Source organism: Etheostoma cragini, chromosome 2, assembly GCF_013103735.1.
Source record: "Etheostoma cragini isolate CJK2018 chromosome 2, CSU_Ecrag_1.0, whole genome shotgun sequence".
Taxonomy (NCBI): domain Eukaryota; kingdom Metazoa; phylum Chordata; class Actinopteri; order Perciformes; family Percidae; genus Etheostoma; species Etheostoma cragini.
Window position 1 is genome coordinate 20,330,879 of NC_048408.1, and position 22,855 is coordinate 20,353,733.

General features: G+C 39.2%; 1 protein-coding gene across 2 annotated transcripts in view; it reads right to left on the reverse strand.

Moving 5' to 3' along the window:
• Nucleotides 1-1,583: 1,583 nt before the first annotated feature.
• helz (helicase with zinc finger) overlaps nt 1,584-22,855 on the reverse strand; it is a 57,649-nt gene continuing 36,377 nt past the window's right edge. For both annotated transcript variants that reach the window (XM_034888318.1, XM_034888309.1), the window contains exons 19-33: nt 20,268-20,386; nt 18,616-18,761; nt 17,882-18,029; nt 17,223-17,406; nt 15,425-15,653; nt 13,273-13,597; nt 10,113-10,158; nt 9,048-9,235; nt 8,317-8,515; nt 8,137-8,219; nt 7,503-8,010; nt 6,507-6,762; nt 5,556-6,258; nt 3,784-4,075; nt 1,584-3,622 (exon numbers count right to left, since the gene is read on the reverse strand). In XM_034888318.1, coding sequence (XP_034744209.1) covers nt 3,243-3,622; nt 3,784-4,075; nt 5,556-6,258; nt 6,507-6,762; nt 7,503-8,010; nt 8,137-8,219; nt 8,317-8,515; nt 9,048-9,235; nt 10,113-10,158; nt 13,273-13,597; nt 15,425-15,653; nt 17,223-17,406; nt 17,882-18,029; nt 18,616-18,761; nt 20,268-20,386 — 3,806 coding nt within the window. In that variant the 3' untranslated portion in view covers nt 1,584-3,242. The remainder of the gene's footprint in view (nt 3,623-3,783; nt 4,076-5,555; nt 6,259-6,506; nt 6,763-7,502; nt 8,011-8,136; nt 8,220-8,316; nt 8,516-9,047; nt 9,236-10,112; nt 10,159-13,272; nt 13,598-15,424; nt 15,654-17,222; nt 17,407-17,881; nt 18,030-18,615; nt 18,762-20,267; nt 20,387-22,855) is intronic.

Here is a 22,855-nt window from a genome sequence, read left to right on the forward strand (position 1 = left end):
CTGCTTCAAAAATAAATAAAAGTGAAGAAGCGGTGAAATATTAGTATTGCACAACTTCAGAGATTAGCCAACGACTGCTTGGGGAACAAATGATGTCCCAAACATGTCCAAAGCTTCGTAAATACGACACACACAAGGGAGCAACCTCAGCTCCAGCCATGCTAAGTAACTGCAGAAAAAAAAGAACTTACATGACCATTACATATTTGATTGACATGTTAGTAAAATATCATAATAGTTTTGTTGATAATGTCACAAGTTATTGTACACATCAAATAATATACCAAAATGTGACTCTGTAGATTGAACAAAAGCTTTTTTTCTTCCTTTTTTTTTAATCCACAAATCAATACAAACTCATAAAAACAGGGATAAAAACCAGCCAAGTCATCTCAACATGCACGAAAAGAAAACAGTCTTCACATAGAAAAAAAAGAAAAGAAATCCATGTTGATTATTGTATAGCAGTGAGAAAACAGAACAGGACAAATCCAGCAACATATACTTAAAAATATGTATTGTACAGTGAGATAAGTAGTCTTATAACAGCTGCAACAGAAATTCTCCTCTTTGTCAAATCAGCCAGACACCTTCTTAAAAAAAAAAGAATCTAAAAAGTTACAAGATGTTGCAACTACCAACTGGGTCGTTGTAGTTGTCCATTTCTATAATTATTATTTTGTGAATTTGCATAATTAAAAAGGGCATACCTCTTCTTTGAACAGCTTCTACAAAATTGAGGCGATCCCAAAGTTCGTGTTTGTAAATACCTAGAAAATGCATATTTACAAGTATGTGTTGTTCTCCGCCAAGTCAAAAAATCTGGACCTTTGAATTACAATGTCAAAACTTAAAAACGTACGATTAAAACCACAAAGCTCTCCACTGACTATAAAAAAAAAAAAAACTAAGTTATAAGCCGTTGGGTACTAGCTTTTTGAGAAAGTGACATTTTGAGAGATTTAACAATGACTAACTGCCGCATAAAAGCCATAAAACAGCAGGATACTTTTTTTTTACAATTTTATCAATTTACAAATGGGGCAGTGGTGTTTTAACAATTAAAACAAATTACTTATAACAGGACCGAGCACTGGATGACCATAATAAAACTGGATCTCCAGCATTGCTTTAATCATAAAAAGGAACAACTTTGGCAGATGTAGTATCAGCATCTTTTTTTATATTTCACCTGCAGGGGGGCTTCAGCCTGTTAGCAGTGAAATTCATGTGCACGTCAGCGGTGTTAGGTTGTGAGAGAAGAAAGTAATGTGGATGTCGCACATGTAAAGCACAGTCCCAGAACTTTTTCAATTAAATTAAAGGGGAACGAGATTAATCTACCGCTTTATTTTGATATATCCATAAAATCAGACTGAAAATATGTATTATGTAGTTCTCCAAATGACCAGGAACAACATACACAACATTAATGACTCATTCTTACTATGCAGTCTTTAAAAAAAATAAATAAAAAAAAGACACATAAACAGGCATACGTCTTTGAACAGCTTACTGTATTGTAACTGAGTTACTCTTTTGGTTAAATCTCAAGCTCAAGAGTGTTTTTTTTTATGGGGGGGTGGGGGGGGGGATTCTTTGCTTTGAATACCCTGAAATTAGAAAAAAACAATTAAAGATGCTTTAGACTTTGAATTTTACAGTCAGTGACCAATAATTATGGTTGAAATGGGACCAATTAGCTTATGGGTGGGATATGTGATTATTTATTATACGGTTCACATTACTCAAACAATTATTTTACAGAGAAAATGGCAACTGGTCTTCTATAAAAAGGTATCTAGAAACTGGGAAACTATGACTGAAACATGTGAGACCAACAGTATGTTAAAAGCATAAACAGCATCAACATTTGGAATAATACAGTATGCTGTTGACCAAGACCCAGGCCATTTCAAATCATATAAAAGGCCACAACAGTGTGTTACGGGCTTCTATTTTCTAAATTCAGGATAAATGCTAATAATCTAGTTTCAATATAAATCAGATTTAACCAAAATTGAACATTTAGCTTGTTCAAAAACGTCTGACTGGCAGCATTGATCACATCCTCAGTGTCAACTTACCTATCATGATACACCAGTCTGACCTCACTCTCTCTTCACTTTCACAAACCCTAATACTGCAACCTTTTTCAAAAATAAAAAAACCCTCAATGTCAATTAGTGACAAAAAATGAAAACATTTCATATCCCCAGCAGTTATTGAAACAATTTCCGTGGTGAAGATTTTTGTTGACACAAAGAAAAGAAATCAAATAAAAGGACTGAGCATCGGCCACAAGCGAAGCAGTTTGGGATTATTTTATCATAGAAAGCGATGTCTGATGGTCTCTGATCCTTAACACAAATAGGGGGAATGACATTGTCGTTGCTATTTTGACATTTTCACACTGCATCTATTGTTGCTGAGGAGACAATGGTAAAAAGTAAATTAAGCAATTCATATCTGTATTATTTTTCAGTAAATAAATCACATTTACTACTAAGTCACTGGAGATAATTCCCAGATATTCCCAGGATGTCTAGGAATTAAGGATCAGAAGCCAACAAATGGAAAATAATTCATAAAGCAAATGCTAGCATGATACAGGAATTTAAGGACATGTCTGTGGCATACAATTCAGTCTTTTATTTTCTTTATATTTACAGATTAGAGGAAAATGTATCTACTTCTATACACTGTTCCATGTAGTTTGTGTCAGTTGACCACTTAGCTTTTGTTCGTTACCACAATTACAGTAGTATGAAAACCAAGACATAACGTCCACGCAAAACTGAGGAATAGAAAATGATAAAAACTTCAACATACTTATTTAGTAACCAACAAAACCAACTTCAAGAAGAAAAAATATGCAGGTAGCTAAGTGGTCAACCAAATCTGGCCTTTTTTATTTTTTTTATAACTTTTTTTTAGCATTACGTACATATACAAGTGTAGATAATATAAGTATATATTCATATATACATAATGAGTATGTATATATAACAGTAATGCATTCATTATATATACTTATTTTCTTCAGATATGTGAAACAGGAAAAAAGATGACTGTTACAAATAAAAAGTTAAAATGAAACAAAATGCAGAAAACAAACCTACTAATAGAAACAATTTGTAAATGCACTTTGCACTATATTTTTTGTGTTTTTAAAAACAGTTTTGCCTTTTTTTTTGTTTAGTTTTATATTTTATCACTTACTTTTGTGGGAGGGGTGACACTCATTTAAAGTAGGAATAATACCCATTGCTACCATTTGAACTTCCTATACTAAGCTCCTGAAGGAGGGAGAGAGGGTCGCTGTTCTTTTTGACCTGTTCAGGGCGAACAGCTCGGGGTTTGGGTGGAGCGCGGAGGGCACTGGCATAGGACATGGTGGGCGGTTTGCTTAAATTGGGAGCTCCCTGGCTGGCCTCTGTGGGAGCCTGTGGCGGCGGCGGCGGTGGCTGCTGCTGCTGCTGCTGCTGCTGCTTATTATTGGGCATGAGAGGAGGAAACTGTCCAAGGTGCTGAAGGGAGTTGAGGGCGTGTGGGTGTGTCTGCTGTGCTGCTGTGGCCTCGGCCTTCACCTGCTCCTCCGTCTGACGTAGGGCCTTGGAAGCTGCAGGTCCCAGATAGAAGACATGATTGAAACATTAAAAAAAAGTGGCCCCAACAAGATTTTTTGCGATAAACGGAACATGAATATACATAGTTTAGTAACAAAACAACTCCGTGTAAAAGAACATAATGCCTCACAACAGTATATTTGGAGATACTTACCCAGAAGGTCCCGGTGCTGAGCGAGTGTGCCGGCTCCGTTACATGGAATGTTCTGGAACGGGCCGGGACCCCCACCATTACTGGGCCAGAGGTCATGTGAGGGGTAACCATACGGGGCATGTGGGTGCTGATGATGCTGTACGTGAGGATGAGGGTGGTCCTGGGTGTCCGATGTATGGGGCTGGGACTGCTGGGAAAGGGAATTGTGGGCGTTGGCTGGAGACGATTCATCTGGGTAGGTAGACGAGATGCGGCGCTGATAGAGAGGCCGGCCTGGACCTCTGGGTTCATACTGCATAGACAACAAAGATGGATAAAATAGAGAAAAAGGTGAAAACAATATGCTAAGTCACACAGAACCGTAGGGACCTTGCAGTTGTACATAAACACCAAGCACAACAACTTCATCTTCACAGCACTTACTGGCATTTTTTTTCCTCAATTTGGCATAGCGCATTGTAGGGCAATGTTGAACTAGTATCTTAACCTTTTTGCTGATAGAATTTAAATTGACCTAGATATGATACTTTTCATGTTTGGTAGCTAGGATTGTTTGGTTGACAAAACCAGAACCCAAAGCGTAACAAGGCAAAACGTAAACATCAGTAAATATCAGTATAAGTAAAGGTCTGTGGTACATTGCCATTATAAATATCCCAGCGCCCTAAAGGAAAATGTGGAAATGGTCGTGGCCTATATCACGAGATTCAGTTGGATCCTGGTAACACGTGGATATATGTTTTTTAAATTTCTGATGTACGGTTTGGGAGTTATAGGGCCAAACGCGTTTTTTCTGCTATAGCTCCACCAAGTGGTGAAAGCGGGTCAATTGTTGCGTCAGAGGTCTTTGCGGAATTTTGGAACAATCCTGAAAATGGCACACCGCCAACATGTACGGTTAGGGCTGTAGCATGAGTTTTACGCGGAGAAGATGTATAATGGAAAATCCTTAGAAAAATATAGGGTTCCAAAGTCCTGCTGTGTGAACCGCTCAGCTTTGCTACCGTGGTTCCCAGCTCCTCTGGCTTGTACCCGCTAAAAAGGCCTAAAAAAACAAACAGCTCGCCCTATATCAACGAAGGTATGGGAATACTTCAAATCTAGTCCCAAATGTAAAGGTGTCGTCATTTGCGCTCTTTGCCAAATTGAATGGGCATACCACACCAGCACAACAGCAATGTGGGATTAATTTCATGATTGTGTAGTGTGTTGTGCAGCTTGAGCGCTGCGCACTTCGGTGGTGCTAGCTAACTATCTTAGCTCTCCGTGTGCGTTTGTTAGTGCTAGGTTAGTAGACAGCTGTGTTTAGCTAACGTTATTGCACACGCTGCATTCGGATGTAAGCTTTCAGAATCGCAGTTAAGAGAGTCAGTTTTATGTTGGGACTGTTATATTGTGCTAAACACACTCAGGAATGTCTATAATGTGCACTGCACAGTGTTTGTTTTTGCACTCCATTTTTTATCTTTTGTACAGGAGAGATTTGTTGGGACTGTACAACTGAAAACAAGAATTTTATATTGTGTTAAAAACTCTCAGGAATGTCTATACTGTGCACTGCAGTGTTTCTTTTCGTTTTTTTTAATCAAGCAACAGAAATATAATCGTTATATTAATCGTCCAATCAGGCGTTAGATTAGTCGACTAATCAATAAAATAATCGCCTGATTAATTGTTTAATAATCATTTACCCACAGCCCTAGTATACAGCAAATGTTTAGATACCTTGATAAGGATCCAAATAATAAAGATCCAAATAAATGAATATTTACCTCATCTACATTGTGAAGGGATGTGGCTGCTGATGTTCTGGGGGACAGTGGGTGGTAGGACTCCTGGTCTGGACCTTGACTCTGTTGGTGGTGTTGTTGTTGTTGTTGTTGTTGTTGCTGCTGCTGCTGCTGCTGCTGCTGATGATGTTGCTGCTGCTGCTGCTGCTGCTGCTGCTGCTGCTGCTGGTGGTGCTGATGGTGAAGTTGCATCAGGTGGACTTGCTCCTGTCTGTTAGGGTGAGCCATGATGGGCAGCCCATAAGAAAGGCCATGGCCCTGGTTCCCTAATAGGTGATTCTGCTGTGGTTGGCTCACCGGCACAGCTCCACCATGAGGCCACTGGGCCTCTTGCAAAAGGTATTTGACCTGGGAGGGAGGGGGGCTGGCAGAGTGCCCTTGTGGCTGATGTGGGTAGCTACCAGTATTATACAGGGGGTTCCCCGGGTGCTGTTGCTGCAGAGCTGGGTTATTGAGAAGGGTGTCGTTTAGGAGATCGCGACCTGCGTCGTGGGAGTAAGGTCCTGATGGGAAAGAGCCTGCATGATTGGTGGAGGCAGCTAAGGAGGATAAAGGGTCACCTGAGGCACGGGGCTGGGACTGGCGGTACTGGAGGAGACGAGATTGAGGTGGGGGCTGCATCTCAGCTGCATCCCTGGGTTCAGACTGTTCCTGTGGGGGCATCTCTCTCAAGAGGCCCGGGTACCTGGAAGTTAAAATTATAATTCTTTACATCTGAACTCTGTATTATGTTTATAAGCAGGAACAAGGAAAAGAAAACTATTAAGGAACAACAATTACAAGGGTTAACAATAGCCATGGCAACCATCAAAGAGAAACATACAGCAATGGTCACGGTGTATGTCAATTTTCAAGTAGTTATCTTGTTTTAATATGTTCATTGGAAAAACAACATTTCTTTAGTATCAAGTTTAAACTGGTGTTTAGTCTTGCCTGGTGAAAGGTGGCCCAGTTGAGGCAGAAGTGACAACTTCCTCCTCCATATTGGCACTAAGGCCCCAACTAGCTGCCCTGAGCAGCTGATGGGGGAAGCGAGCTATGCCGGGCTGAGCAAGGTGGGCAAGCTGTTGGGGAAGCGGGAAGGCAACGCTGCCCTGGAGAAAAGGGCCTGCAGCCTCCCCCCACTGGCCCAGTCTGGCTGCCTGCTGCTGCTGGCTCAGGGCCTCTAGAGCCAATGAACCCTGAAGGTCTGAAAGGGGAACCAAAAGATTAGTTTTAGAGTCATTGGTGATGTCCTCATGTGGGCTATGGCACTGTATACTGTTAAGTTTAGGATTGCTTTGAACTGATATACTATGAATGATTATCTAGTAAATGTGTCAATACAGGAAAGGAACCAGAGAACTAGATATAACTACATCAGTTTTCTGCATTTGATAGAAAACTGTGATTCTGTGGCATCATTAGCAAATGAGAAAAGAGTTTACATGGTAACTCAATCTAATTTCAGCTAACCAGCATTTATTTGCAAATGTATACAATCACAAAGAGCATCACTCCTATTCGGAGATCAATTAAGTAATAGGAGTTTTTTTTAAAGGCACTTCATTATTGCCATTATTATTATTATCGCCTTTAAAGATATGTAATGTTCTCCAATCTACTAACTTTCTTATCATTGAAAATAATTATTTCAGGGGGGAAGAACACATTGCTTGAGAAGGGTAATAAACAATTGTATAGATCAAATACTAAAGTAACAATACATCTTGTCTAACTTGTGAGCAAAGGCAGCTACAGATTAGCCTGTCAGAAAACAAAAGGATTTTGCCAAATAAGTCAGTCATAGGAAGGAACTTGTCAAACTGAATTTCAAAATATTTAACATTTTTTATAAATTTTATATATTTTAAACAGCTGGCATTACAACCAACATCTTCTGCATCTGCTGCAATTTCAGTTGTTTATTAAAAAAGATCCTCCACTCACCCAAACTATCTCCTAGGCTTCCATCCTGCCCGTCCTCCCCAAAGCTGTTGACCCTGTTATGCTGCGACAGGCCTGGGTGCTGGACCCCTGAATGGCCAACTGGAGTTCTAATAGAGCTACTCATCTCCTCCACCACTCCAGGCTCCGGACCATCCAAAGTGGGAGACTGGACAACCCTGTGAGGGGGTATGGGACCACTAAAGAAGGAAGCGTTGTGGCTACCACCAGCGTATGCAGGGCTGAGCTGTTGCTGTTGACCGTGTGGGGCCATCCCTGGGTGTTGAGGCTGGCTGACCCGATACGGAAGCCTAGAGACTGGATACTGTGGGGGAAAGGCTCTTCCACTAGCAGGATGTGGAGGAAAAGCTTGGTTGGGTGGTGCCAGGTGGTAGTTTAGAGGTCTTTGGGCAGCTGAGGGATCTTTTCGATGGAGTAGCGCATTAGGAAATCCAACTAGCCCATCTGCTTGCGAGTCTAAACTTCGACTTTGGCCTGTGTCTAATTCTCCCTGGACCAAAAAAAAATAAAAATAAAAATAAATATTTTAAACTTCATGAGCAAACACTTATGGCTCTACATAAAATAAACACGATGGTTATGGTTAAAAAAAAAGAAACAAATGACAACATCTTGCCTGTTTTTCTTTCATGTCTGCGTTCTTCCTCTCTGGTGTCTGAAGACGGCTCTGTTCTGCCTTTGGGCATCCCTCTAATTTACCTAAGAAGTCAAAACAAACGTATTACCATATGGCATATTTTATCCAGTCATGTATGATTATGGGTGGTAGCTTGATGTGGTAAATTAAATGGCGCACCATTTCTGATGGGGTCTGCCTGTAGCTCCTTGTCAGGGCTGGGCTGGCCCATCCCAAGAGGGGGGGCCACTCCACTGTAAGGAATGGGAGAGCCTCGATTCTGGGCCTGCAACAGATTGAAGTTGTAGGCCATGGTTGCTGGGTGACTCATGATACGAGGGTCCACAGCAAAGCGATTCTGGTAACCTGGCCAAGGCAACTAAGGAAATAAAAACACAGATTGATAGATTATTGTTTAAGACACCGTGAAAGAGGACAGGGAGAAAAACCCACACTGTGGATTATGGGCAGAACAAATTATTACAATTACAAATTAACGTATAAAACCAAATACCCAAGTTTTAATCCACGCTTATTAAACAGGATCATGTGCAAAAAACACCCGTATGTTGAGTATGACATTAATGTTTGAACAGTAATGTCTGTGCATACATTTTTTGTTAAATTGTACTAGGAACCATGTGGACCTTCATTGTCCACACAATATGTAATACCATACAATCAACATACATAACACACAAAAGTGAGTTTCATAATGGTGGACCAATCTACATGAGAAAAAAAACTGATATTCATACATTGTAAAATGAATGTGATTTTCTTTCACAAAATATGCACCTATTCCACTGACACATTGACATATATATTGAATATATGAACGTGGCATGTTTTTCACACTGGATAAGTATACATTGGATCCTTCGGCTTGTTACCGGTATCAGGAAACTTACAGGCAGGGGCATGGACATGACCATGTTTCCACCATACACAGCTGGGACGTAGAGGATACTGGCGCCTGTATGAGGATCTATCCTCTGAACAGGACTGGGTGACTTGCCCATGCCAGAAGGTGTGCTACCCAAAGGTGGTGTGAATGCCCGAATAGGGGTTCCCATTAGCACGGCTGGGTTGGGTTGGACTGCAATGAGAGAAAATGGTATGGTATTACAACCAAATGCAAATGGTTCTTAACTCTAATGTGATGAAACATTGATTGTAACAAATAGAGCAAGGAATATCAAACTATTCATAGCTCGGAAATTGTTAGACAATAACCTGTTTGATTCTTTTAGAAGGAAAAAATGAATAGCTAACGGCCAACCTGAATTCATCTTGGTGGGAAGGACAGGAAGAAGGGATATGCCACATTCAATTTTTTTTCTTCTCAGTTTAGGCTAATCTAGATGCTAACATCGTATTAACAACTTCTTGCTGTGTTGTTCAAGGCTACATCGCACTGATGGCTTTTAAAGCCTCAGGCCTTCATGTGTCCATCTGGGCTGCTGCATTAGACTGGCTCATATCAAGCTGTCGTGTTGTGTGCTTGTTTGTATGCAGGGAGACAGAGGAACAGGACAAGCCTGCAAATGGAAACACTTTCACTGTTGCACTGTTAAGACTTGACCATAATATACAAAACATATATAAGGAGAGAAATGCTATGTGGGTGGAATATTACTTCTATATATGGTTGTATGTGTAAAACGGTCATTGTTATATCTTTTGTAAATTTCAACTGTTAATGCAACAAGGAAACTGACTCACGGATGCCGTATTCATCAATGGTGGACTATACATTAGTGCAGGATGAGCTACTGACAAAAAATTGAAAACCCGTCTGTAATTCAGACATAAAAATAAAAAAAACCATCCACTTTCAACCTTTGTCAAACAAGAGAAAGACATAACTTGGGGGCATGAGATAACGATAAAAGAAAGGACGTTTTTCATAAAATTGTACCTTTTATTATTGAGATAATCAACAAGGGTAAACATGGGCAGCATAATACACTTACCATATCCTTCAGGTGGAAGATGCTCTACGTGGTTTGCATGTTTCCCCTGTAAGACAAAAGAATTATTAAAAAGTAATTGAGCAAGACTGTAAAAAGGTGTTTGTAGAGGCCAAATGGAAAAGAAAAGTCAGCGTGGATGAGTGTGGAGTAAATACACAATTCTGGCAACTGTAAAGCAACATAGGAACTGGGCAAACAGCAGTTGCAGTATGGTCCTGACTGTCCCACATCAGTCACAACAGCCCCTTTCAAACAGCCTGTTAAAGACGGGTCTGATGCTTTAAAGCCGCCTTGCCATCTGTGTGACAGAAAGAGGGGACAGAGTTGTTGCTCCTTTAAGCAGACAGCTGAGGCGATCACAGAGCCGTAACAGAGCTAAACCGGCATACGTGCGAAAGGGAAAGCCGGCATGGCAGGATTACATGCAGTTGCGCACATGATGTGTGAGTTGTCCCAAAGGCAGGTGAAAAAGTGACAAAGCAGCATTATGGGTCCGCCAAAGCCCCTTACCAACTTACAACTATTCTTAGTAAAATTAAAAAGTACTCAGTACTTGTTTTGTCTGACCGTTTGTCAAGTATTTATTTCACCCAGGAGTACAAACAAATCGGCTTTACCGTGTGGTTCTTTCATATAGACTGTTTATGTAGAGAGAAAATGCTATATCGTGATATACATTGTTTTTAAGATATGATATGAGCTATATCAGGATAGATAATTTTTCCATTTCCGTTTTTCATGCTACAAGTCAACATATCTGTTAAGAAAGATTATTCTTTCTATTACTAAATGAGCACAACCAAAACCCCTTGCTAATCTCTTTCTCCAGGGGCTTCACAATACAGCATCTACAATGTAGATACAGAGACTTTGAACTGAATCCTGATCAATTTTGACACACATGCAAAATTACTCAAAGTGGGGGTGGGGGTGCACACACAAACCCATACATACAGAGCAGTGGGCTCGCATGAGATCTCCCCATACCTGAGTCAAAGTTGACCTGATCTCATGTGTTATTAATCATTACAAGCAAGCATACACAGCAATCTACTTTGAGCTCTTTCACTGGTTGGTTTTGTAGCCAACCAGTGCAGAGACCACTGTCTCTCGGTTGATTATGTTGTTAACAGGTAGTCTTTGACAGTAAATATGCTTCCTTGGAGGAGCAAGAAATGAATGACATCCTCCATTCCACGAGATCCAATAAATAAAGTATAGGATAATTTAGACATTTAAAGATATGGCTGCAAATGCAGTAATTTCAGTATTAAAAAGCCTGACTATGTTGAAACCAGTATGAGATCCTAGGTACCAACTAAAGGATGAGTTCAGAAAACAACATCTAATCAGCCAGGGCCTTGTTTCCAGCCATCCTATATGACATATCAACAAATATCAAACTGGTGCAACTAATTTAAAAGTCAGTCTCTGTAGAATGTTCATTTTTCCAGTAAAGTTGAAAGTCAAAGAAAACTAAAAGAAAATGGCTCAAGTTTGTCTGTGCAAAACTCCTTTGAGTGTAAAAGTGCAGCAATAATAGTTTGGTCCTCAACGGCACACTTAATCTGTTAGTGAAGTGGAGATGCATCCTGTGCTGGGTAATCAATGGCAAGAGGTTGCAGATTGTAGAGCAAAATAGAGAGGCAAGAAAGATTGTAATGGGGAGACACATACTCAATAATATGTGCTAAGAAGAAGTTGCAAAAGTTTGACTTAATACCAAACATCTCAATTTGTGTCCGATACCCCCCCCCCAATAAGTATCACATCTGATTTACAATACAGTAAGAAAGAAAGTAACAAATATGTTTAAAAAGAGTGACAATAAGTAAATAATCTTTCCTCAATTAAAATGACACTAATTGTGCTAAAGCTAAAACTAAAAATAGCTTTTTAATGTGAGACATATTTTAACAAGTGTCACAGTCTTGCACACCAAAACACCATCTGTCTGAAAAAAGCACTTCACAATATGAAGTCAACTGAAGCATAGATTTCTGGCCAGATGGATGCCCAACAATGAACATGCTGCATGCTTTCTCATTTTCTGATGTTTATACAAGTAATTGCAACTACACACTGTATAGTCTTCTCTGTCCATGTAAAACGTTGAGGGCTTGGGTTAGGATTTATTGATTATTTCTGTTGTGCTGACAGTTACGCTGTGAAAAACTATAATAACTTGGTCAACTCATCCTGATTATTAGAAACTGTATAAAACTTACTAGGTGAAGTATTTGTGTAATATTTGTCAGCAGCAAATGTTAACCTTGCACTAAAGCAAACAGTCAAAACTACGGTAAGACACTTTTTAAGCCAAATTAAAAATCTATTATTAAATGACATTTGAATGGATTATTTTGGCTGTATAGCGCAGTGGGTGCATCCAACAAAGAGGTGCCAAGAATGGTCCGACCTTTGAAATAGCCATATGCCGCATATAATAAAGGAAACAAAAATATGACCTAGTGCATACTGATATCCCGTCTGTGTATGCTGTGTGGTTCTGTGCTTCATAGTATGACTGTGGAGCAAGAGAGGAACTGTGTGTCTCTAAAGGCAGCTGATGCTGCGGAGCTGCGTCTCATTAGGCCCAGTGGGTGTTGGCAGCTGTGGTGATTTTGTTAACCTTTACCTCAGGGCAGGCAGGGTGGACAGAAAGACACACAAAGACATTTTGACCGGAGCTACACAATCAAACAACACATCCTTCTACCAAACCTGTGATGCTAATATTGTATCTGTGTTGTTTTTCTGGGGCCAAAATGAACAACCACAAAGTAATTTCCTTGAGTTATTTTAATAAATCTTTAGTCATTTTAATAGATATGTGTTTTGTGCCCACACGTGCAAAGCTTTTATCATAGTTCCTCTCTAAAAACGAGAAGCAATCAATTCATTCTGGATAATTTGTTTACTATTTTTACAAACCAATAAGTGGTTACCCAAAACATTAAATTAACAGAGGAACCCTACAAAAAGAAATTGTTATTTCAGTATTTACAGAAGAGAAATCTTGTTTGATTTTTTTTTCAATTATTTCTACAGTTTAGTGTCAAAATTTGTAATAACCCACGTTAAAACTGTATATAAAAAAATAGATGGATGGAAACAGTTATTCCTTTCACTGTGCCCGCCATCATTCAAAACACCTCACCTTAGGGGGTGACTGCTGCTGCTGTTGCTGCTGTTGCTGCTGCTGCTGCTGCTGTTGCTGTTGCTGTTGCTGTTGCGGACCCTGCTTGTTCGAGACTGGCTGTGCATGCTGAGGATGTGGATGGTGGTGGGGATGTAGGACCTGTGAAGAATGGTGCCCTTGCAGTGGCCTGAGGGCACGAGGGATGAACTCTGGGGCCAACGGGTTGAGGACGTAGGTCTTTTTGAGCTCCAGGGCCTCCAGCTGAGATTTGATCTGATCAAAGGTGATGCCATGTAGGCTCGTGTTTTCATGGCAAATGGAGATAAAGTGTTCCCAGAATTTTCTGGAAAAGGAAAAAAATAGATGGAGACAAGTTTTAATTGCATTCTCCTTTATCTCTCCTTGTTTGGTGCGAGTGTTTAATGGATCACCGTGTTGATTTTTTTCTGCTGGCAGTGAAAGAAATTACTTCTTGGGGGCTGAATATAAAAAACAAATGTAGAAAAAGCATGTGTAAAGCAGGTGTTAAGAGGAGGGGGGAAATGAGAACAGGGAAAATCAGTAAAATCACACCAAAGAGAAAGAAAATTAAAGCCAAGAGGCAAAATGGGAGTAGCAAGAATGCAAGAAAGAAAAGAACAAAGGGCACAATACAATATAATCTGTATACTGTCTTTAAATGAGCTATTAGCTGTTTTTTCCTCAGACAGGAGTAGTCATAAAAGAGTGGGTGGAAATCCCACGAAATATTAGTGTGCTAACTATTATAGCTTGCTAATCCTTATTATTGGCATAATAAATAATAGCATACTTAATTATTTTTAGTTGGAAAACGTCAGATTTTAATAGTACACCATCCAGGCTATTTTATGTTTCAGTTTTATGATAAAGTAGTAACTGCAGCTCAACACTTTGTAAAACTGTTCCACAACACAGAAATCGGCACCCATTTTATTTAGATTGGTCATTCCTGGGAGGAGACTCAATGTGGGTCAAAAGATTTATCTATTTTGGACACATCAATTCACTTGTTTTGTTTCTGCAGAATGACATTTACAAACAAACACAACAGCAAAAGACCTGACAATTTATGATATCCAGCAGAGGCAAACATGGACGGTTGCTATGGAGATAGAAGGTGGACAAGGGGATCTAAGAGTGAATACGTTAAAGTGATTTCAATAGGGGGTGGCAGCAAATGGACCCTCCTAGCTATAATCTACTATATATGAAACTATGAAGACAACCCAAAGCTCAATAAGTGTAGAAAGATAAACAGGGGTCCAATCTGGACAAACTGTCATCATTACTGATGGTGTCCATGTCATGAGATTCACCCACGTTTATAAAAAGGTGCAGTAAGCGATGCTGCGTAAAGATGGTTATTTTAACTCCAAACAAATACAACCCCCCTTCAGAATCTCCGCCCCCCGGATTAAGGGACGCGCAATACCATAGCGACCATTCTGTTAGTGTCTCTGCTGACTTAACAAAATATGGCAGAGTCAATCTTTGCTCAACTTAGGTTGTTGATTAGTCAGCTGTCACTACTGCTGTTAAGCCAACCATTTGGGAGTAGTCATCACAAACATTAGCAAACGGACTAGGTTAAACTGACCTATTGAAAACACTGAAACAGCAAAGGTAACGCTATTACTCACTTAGCCCTCATCAGTTTTCATTCCTTTAAAAACACGGAGGTTTCTGCAGCGTTGAAAAGCCTCACCAATGTTAAGAAGGCTCTCTTTTATCATGGTCATACAACTTCTTTCTTTAACTTAGAATATTTTGTCCTTTTCCATTTTTGATGTTTCTCTGCAAACTCGATTTGTTCGCACCTTTCTGTTGTTAGTTGTTTTGCATTTACACAGCCAGGGCTGTTTAGGCACACCAGGCGCACAAAGAAAATAGAGAGCAAGGTGACCGGGAGGAGATATTTGCTGAATTTGACAAAAAGTGTACTGGATTAACATTGCTTACTGTACCTTTTGCGGCTTTAGGAAACCCTTATCAAAAGTTATCTAGTAAAACGCAAATCAATATAAGACCAAATAACAAAGGTCATTGATCCTGTAGATTTACCACATCACAAGGACTACAACTATCACTTTCCATAAAGATCTGTTAGGGTACAGTGTATAAGGCTTTAGTCAAAAGTGCCATTATTTACCTGCAACGCCCAACAGAGCACAGTGCTATAGGGTCTCCCACAACTGCAACCAGGGACTGGGCTCTGGTGATGGCCGTGTTGAGTAGCTTGTAGTTGGAGAGGAATCCATAGTCAAGGTCCTCTGTTGAGTCCTCAACTAGTTGCTCTTTACGTTTGATGGCCGTCTGCTTGTGTTTGCAGGTATGCCGCGTCCGCACCGTGCTGAGAAACAGCACCCGGAACTGTTTACCTGCAAACATGTTTTTTCTTGTCAAGTCTCTAAGTACTCTGAATGAATGACAAATCTTTGAGGATCTTATAGCTGGGGTAGGCAGGTTTATGGGGGCATCATTAGGAGAAAAGAAATCCATACATTCTATGACAAATGAATCACAAATATTGTAATTGGTCTGAGAGAAAATTAGACTTGCACGCCTTCTTTGCTCGGTTTTTAAATTTTCTCGCTTTGCTTTCATGACATTAGATATCAGTGGAAACTAAAACTATTTGCATGCTGTCTTCTTGGGCTAATTGTGTTGCACTCAAGTATTGCTACAAATAAGAGGAGCCAAATAACCATTTCTCTAATTAGGGAATCTTAGAACTAATAATAATTTTATATTCTAATTACTTTGTGTGTTGTTGATAGAACACAAACATACATGTATATCATGTACATGTGAGTTAAATCCAAATTTCAAGCACTAACCAGAGCAAAGTCTTGTGTGTGTGTGCGTGTGTGTGTGTCTGTGTGTGTGTGTCTGTGTGTGTATGTGTGTGTGTGTGTGGGGGGGGGGGGGTTGTCCACATGTTTCATGAGAGATTAATGAAGAAGTTAATGAGCCGTGGAAGGCAGCTGGATGCAATACAAGTGGGAACTGCATGAGACTGAAGCAGACGAGAGATTGGGGGAAGAAACCCAACTCATATGCTCCTTATGCTGGGACTGGGTTATATAAAGGGCAAAATGAACACAATTAACTACAGTGGAAAATATCAGATTTGTCTTTAACGTAATGTAGCTCTCATTTTAAGCGTAATTATGACTGAAGATTGATTCTTATATTGTCTTATGCAATATGTGAGAGAAGCATCATGGAGAAATAATAATGAGGCACTTAGGGATTAACATTTTGGGATTTGTTTGTCTGCAACCATTATGTTGTTATTGCCTGACCCCAACTGATTTCTTCCCGTTTTCAATTTAATAATAATAATAATAGTAATAATAATAATACACCATCAAATTAAATAGTTCAGTAGGTAACTTTAATAAAAGTTACTTTTTGTCATATTTGCTGAAATGGTCATATATCCTATTTATATATATATATATTTTTTTTTTTACAGATGATCTCATCTGATGTAATACTGTCAGGATGTAGTGACAGTTTAGGCAAATGTGACAAAAAGTAAGTTTTTAATGTAAAACCCAAATGTACTGAAGGCTGTTGTCTGAGCGTGTTACTATTCATGAACTCATAAAGGACACTGATAGCCAGGCTCTCATTGACTAGCTATTTGCCAATCAAGTCAAGCAGCTTAGCTTGTTGAATATTAATGAGAACTGGCACAAATCAAGCTGACTCTTCCTGCATGCTTTCTATACCACACTAAAATGGCTTGAAACAAGGTAACCAAGGCATTTCCCCCCCACAGTCCATACAACAGTATTTATTTAGGATAACAAAGATCACGTTTTTTAAAACCTGTGGAAAATCTGCGGAGGCGCTGTCAAATTTCTGCAGATGCAGATTCGGTGTGGGCTATTTATTATAAAAACAAAGCGTGAGCGAGTTGGTTAATACTTATTCCTCACCTTGGACATTGAGCACTCTTTCCACGCTGACCTCATGCATTCTTTTCTTTCGGAGCTCAGCACGAATGCGGAACACCTGGTCAGCGTATGGTGACACCACTCCAATGCTGCAATCGTCTAGCTTGCCCCAAGCCACTGGCCACTTCTTGCGCAACTCCTCCACCCGCTCTACAATCTCAAACACCTGAAAAGATGGAGGAGCAACATTAGAGAAAGAGGCAACAACAAGGCTTAATGTCATGCTCTCTTCACACCCTGATACCTGCATAGAAAAATAACTTGGGTGTCAGCTCCTAAATAAGTTTATGGGTTTAATCTTCAGTTTCATCAACTAAAAGACAGTGGGTTTAATGTGGTGGAATAAACAGTGCTTATCAGTTTTGGATAATCATTCTTGGACTTCAGTCAACCAAACTCAACAATCTGGAAAATGTATTAAAGCAAAATGTGCAAAACTAAATTCAGATATTAAGTCATCTAGTTTCAAAATGGGTAAATGTAAATTATTAACATAAATTCTTATTTGATAGCTATCATAATAATCATAAAATTCGGCCAAAAACTTGAGTTTTAGGACTAATGAACTGGTCCATAATCAATATGCAAACGCCACCAGACATAACTCAGCAGAACAGCAAAACCAATTATAACTTTGATACCTCTGCGTTGTTGTAGTAGGCAGTGCTATTCTTCTCCTGGACATCTTCTCCTCTGGCTGTGAAGAAGGTCAGAGGGTAGAAGTCCTTATGGGAAGGTTGCTTCCCACTTGCCATCAACTTCCCATCATAAAACAATTCTGATGTGTAGCTGTAAGAAGGAAGAAAGGAGGATGGAAAGGAAAAAAAGTGGGAAATGAGAATTTAACAGGTTTGTGAAAAGAAATCAGAAGTCAGTGATACTGTGAGCCAAAGAAAAAGATGGTTATTGTTGGTTGGACAATTCTTTGTCCTGTATATCATTTATATTTTTCTCTGTAACACAACCTGGGGTATATGAGATTTGGGGATTGAAAAACAAAACCATTTTAACTTGAGAATGATTCATCTTTTCAAAATCTAAACTGTCATTGAATGTGTGTGTGTGTGTGTGTGTGTGTGTGTGGAGAGACACATTTTGCCGCTGTATAAACCTTTCTTTGCGTCTGCTTAGAATTCAAAGTGGAGTTCCAAGTTCCAATTCAATCTTCTCACCAGCAATACACTTAAAACCGTGCAGCGCCTGGTATTGTCAGCAAAAACATTTCCTCAATGACTCCACTTTCCTAGCTGGACAACTCAGGTCTATCGATTCTTCAACTGTGTTTGCCTATTCCTCCCACTCCCTCTTCTCTCAAGTATTTCAGCTTCTCCTCCAACCTTTTTGACACAACACATTGTTGAGGGCTCACACCTACTTGATGATAGCTTCATGAGAGCGGTAGTTCTCACACAGGAGGATGCGGCAAGGGTATTCAGGGGGGTAGTGCTCATACAGTCGGTCCAGCAGTGACACATGCAGGTTACGCTCCCTCGCAAACTCGCTGTACACAAATGGACTGAGCTGCAAATCGAGAGAGATAAAATGGAGAGAGAAAGAGGTTGGGGAAGAGAGACAGAAAGCAAAGTTATTTTTAAATGAACAAGGTAGTTTACCAATCTCACATCATTACTTGTCCTTTCTATTCAAGTTTGAATTTCAATTTGGTATACTGAATTAATTGTAAGGCTAATAAAGATGTGTCAATCCATGTATCACACATGGATAAGGCACACAGAAAATGAAGGTCAAGTTTTTCATTTTACACCAAAAATCAGAGTTTGGCTGCCCATAGTCCCTGGAACTATTTTTTCAAAAACAGACGTTATTTAGGTTGGATACTATACTAAAACAAATGTTATTAAATTTAAATTATGAAAATTATTCTTGTTTTTAGTAAGTTCAGATAAAGTAGGTGAGTTGTTTGTTGTGTGATTATAGTGGAATTTGGAGTATATATTCAGTGGGCAGTCTTAGTTACACATCTGCTCCAATGTGGCAATGCTGGCAAACCAAGGCAGAATAACATAATCAAACCACAGGTGGCATTTGAATCCTTATCGCTTGTAGGCAATAAGTCAAAAATAAAGCAGTAGCTCCCCTAATACCTAAAACAGTCTTAACAATTTGATTGTGTATTATTATTATTATTATTATTATTATTATTATTATTATTATATTACTGGTCTGAAAGTTGTGGGAACAATTTGTGACCATGATCTCAATGGTCTTTAAATAAAATGAGGACAAATGACACATTTGCAAAACTGCACAAACCCACACTAACAAGCAGACTCCTTTTCCGTTTACCTTTGAACCACTGCCATGTACAATACAGTAATTAGTTTTTAATAATAGTGGTAAACTGTAATATTATGAGCAGACAGGAGAAAGTGATTAGATTGAGAAAGATAAAGGTCAACATCTTTCCCTGGAGCACCTTATTTCCTTGGAGTTATTAAGCTAGTGTGGAAGGAGAAATATATGTGAGACAAAGTGATTAACAGAGAGATGGATACACAGGTGGACCTTGTCTTTTAAATTCATTTGTATTTGCTCCAAGAAATATGAGAGAGAGAAGAATTGGGTAATTAAAGCAGCTTTTGCACAGTAGATTATTGCCTCGTCATCAGCTGCCTACTGGTAATCCTCTGCCACTGTCTAAATATGGTTTAAATTCCTTATGTTGGCTTAGAAAGTTTGACTGATGGAAGTTTATATGGCTGAAGTGGTCTCCAGCACACAGCTCTACAGTGCAGCTGGAGTCTTTAGTGTTTTGAGTACGACTGGAGACACATCCACAGCTAAGTGCAAATCTACTTGATGTCAGACCTACTAGCTGCACCTGTATCGTATGCCTTCTAAGTAATCTTTTGTTTTTTCTTTTTTAGAATACATACAAGGGTCTTTGTTTGTCTGAGAGAAAAAACCCAAGACCCTATAAAATGCAATTACATTTTCTGGTAGTGAATAAGCAGAACAGAAATGCTGAATTTTATTTTTTTCACTAGAGAAACTCTATGAACTTACCTGCATATGGTCTCCAGCCAGCACAACACGGGTGGTCTTGCTAGCAAGAGCAAAAGGCATGATGGTTTCACACTCCATGGCCTGGGCCGCTTCGTCCAATAGGATATGAGTGAACAACCCTGCCAAAACAAATAGGACACCCACATCAATTTCCTCAATAGTATTTCAACTACATATCTGCCTATATACGGTGTACTGCCCAAAACAATGAACAGTTGAGTATCCTCTTGAAATCATAAATGGCAACAATTTTTCTTTTTTCAACAAAGTTTACCAAACAATACTACAAACCCACACCAAAGATAAAGAAAACAGTCCTAGAAGCCACACAAATGTCTCCTGGGCAAGAAATGCCAAATTAAAATCAAATAAATAAACAAGCAGCATCATTACTCATAACTGAAACCTATAGCTAACCATGGCCCATCTCAAGTTTTACAGGACATGTTTGGCTGAAAAAAGGGTAAAATATTGATACGGTTTATATTGTTGTTGTTTTTTATTTCATTTATAAATCTACAGTTCTTATTACAATTTTGATATTGATGCTTGAAATCAAAGGCTCTCATTCTACCAGATAGGACCATTAGCCATTTATCGTGGACCTACACTATTTGTGTCACTTTATCATAGCTTTTAGTGTCCTTGCTTTTAGTGAACAGAAAACTTGACAAAAGATGTGTCACCTGTGACCTGTGCCATTCAGTGTAGAAGTAGCACATACCATACACGTCATTTGACAATATACTGCTTAGATTAAACTTATATAGTGCATATAAAGCATTTATATGTTGAGTAAATGTCTCAAAATGATACAAATTAAAATTAAAGCTTATGTAACCTTATGTTACTCATAGCTAGTCCTGTCAACATGTTTACCACTGTTGAAGTGATGAACAATATGTGTTCACTACAGGCATTAAAACCCTGCAGGCAGACATTTTTTCTTCTTCTGCTTCATATCACCAGCTCTGGAAACCAAAGGCAGGGTTATATGGAAGTTTAAAAAAAGGGATAGAACAGTAGCCTAACCCTGATTCAAAAAGCTCAAGCGGTGCTCTGCAGTGTAGTGGAGGGTGGGTGGGTGAGGAGGTGGGGAGGAGGGAGGGGATGAAAAGGCATGGCAAATGAATGCTGGAGCGGGGAAGTGAGAGGCTGAATAAAAACCAGCAAACAGCCTCTGAAGTCTGAGTACTATTTCCACAGGAAAGTATATGCAGATATGAAATGTGACAGTTAAAAACAACAAAATAGACCCGGACTGTCAAAAAGTAAACAAACAGAAACATGGGCTGGCGAGAAAAAAGGTGGAGCAGTTTGATTGAGGCAGTTCATTGTATTTGTCTTTGAACAAATGCCTGCAAAATGTATTGCTTTTTCGTTTTTATGTAACTATAGAGCCTCAAACCAGTGTTCTCTCTGAACTATGTGTGCACATTATTGAAGGATATGCTAGCACTGTTCGCCCCGTGTAGCTGATAAAAAGGCATTCACTTTTCTCTTTTATGTTTTTGCATACAGATTTGCATAATGTTTGATTTTGAAGGAGTTCCAAGTTTATTTTGTATTCACTTTGATTTAGATTAATTTTTCTTTTTCTCTGATGTGAAATTGATTGTTTTGAAACTAATTAATTATATTTGAAATTGTTTGTTGAAATTGTTGCGTTGTTGCATGTTGGCCTCCCTTGAATATTATGTTATTATTTATATTGCTCTTTAATGCTTTTTATGTGCTATTAAATAAATGAAAACAAAGTTTGATAATTGGTTTTATCAGAGCTTGTGAAGTGAGAAATGTCCCTTTAGAGCTGTAAAGAAAAACTGAACAAAAAACTGAATATTCAAATCCCAAAATTATGGATCAAATACCTACCCAATAAACAAATATCCAAATAGTTTAATGTTTGGATTCAATCATATTGTTTTTCATCCCTACATGGAATATTACATGCTCAACAATGCAGCCAGATGGACTTGAAATCATGTACAGTGGAGAGAACAAGTATTTGATATACTGCTAATTTTGCAGGTTTTCCTACTTACAAAGTAAGTCTGTAATTGTTATCATGGGTACACTTCAACTGTGAGAGATGGAATCTAAAACAAAAATCCAAAAAAACACATGGTGTGATTTTTTAAATAATTAGTTTGTATTTTATTGGATGACATAAGTATTTATTATATCAGAAAACAGAACTTAATATTTGGTACAGAAACCTTTGTCTGCAATTAGAAAGATCATATGTGTGCTGTAGTTCTTGACCAGGTTTGCACACTGCAGCAGGGATTTTGGCCCACTCCTTCAAACAGATCTTCTCCAGAACCTTCAAGTTTCGTGGTTGTTGCTGGGCAATACGGACTTTCAGCTCCCTCCAAAGATTTTCTATTGGGTTCAGTTCTGGAGACTGGCTAGGCCACTCTAAGACCATGAGAAGCTTTTTGCAGAGCCACTCCTTTGTTGCCTAGGCTGCGTGTTTTGGGCCGTTGTCGTGCTGGAAGACCCAGCTCTTACTGTGGGAAGGAGGTTGTTGGCCAATATCTCGCAATATAAGGCCCCATCCATCCTCCCCTCCATACGGTGGAGTC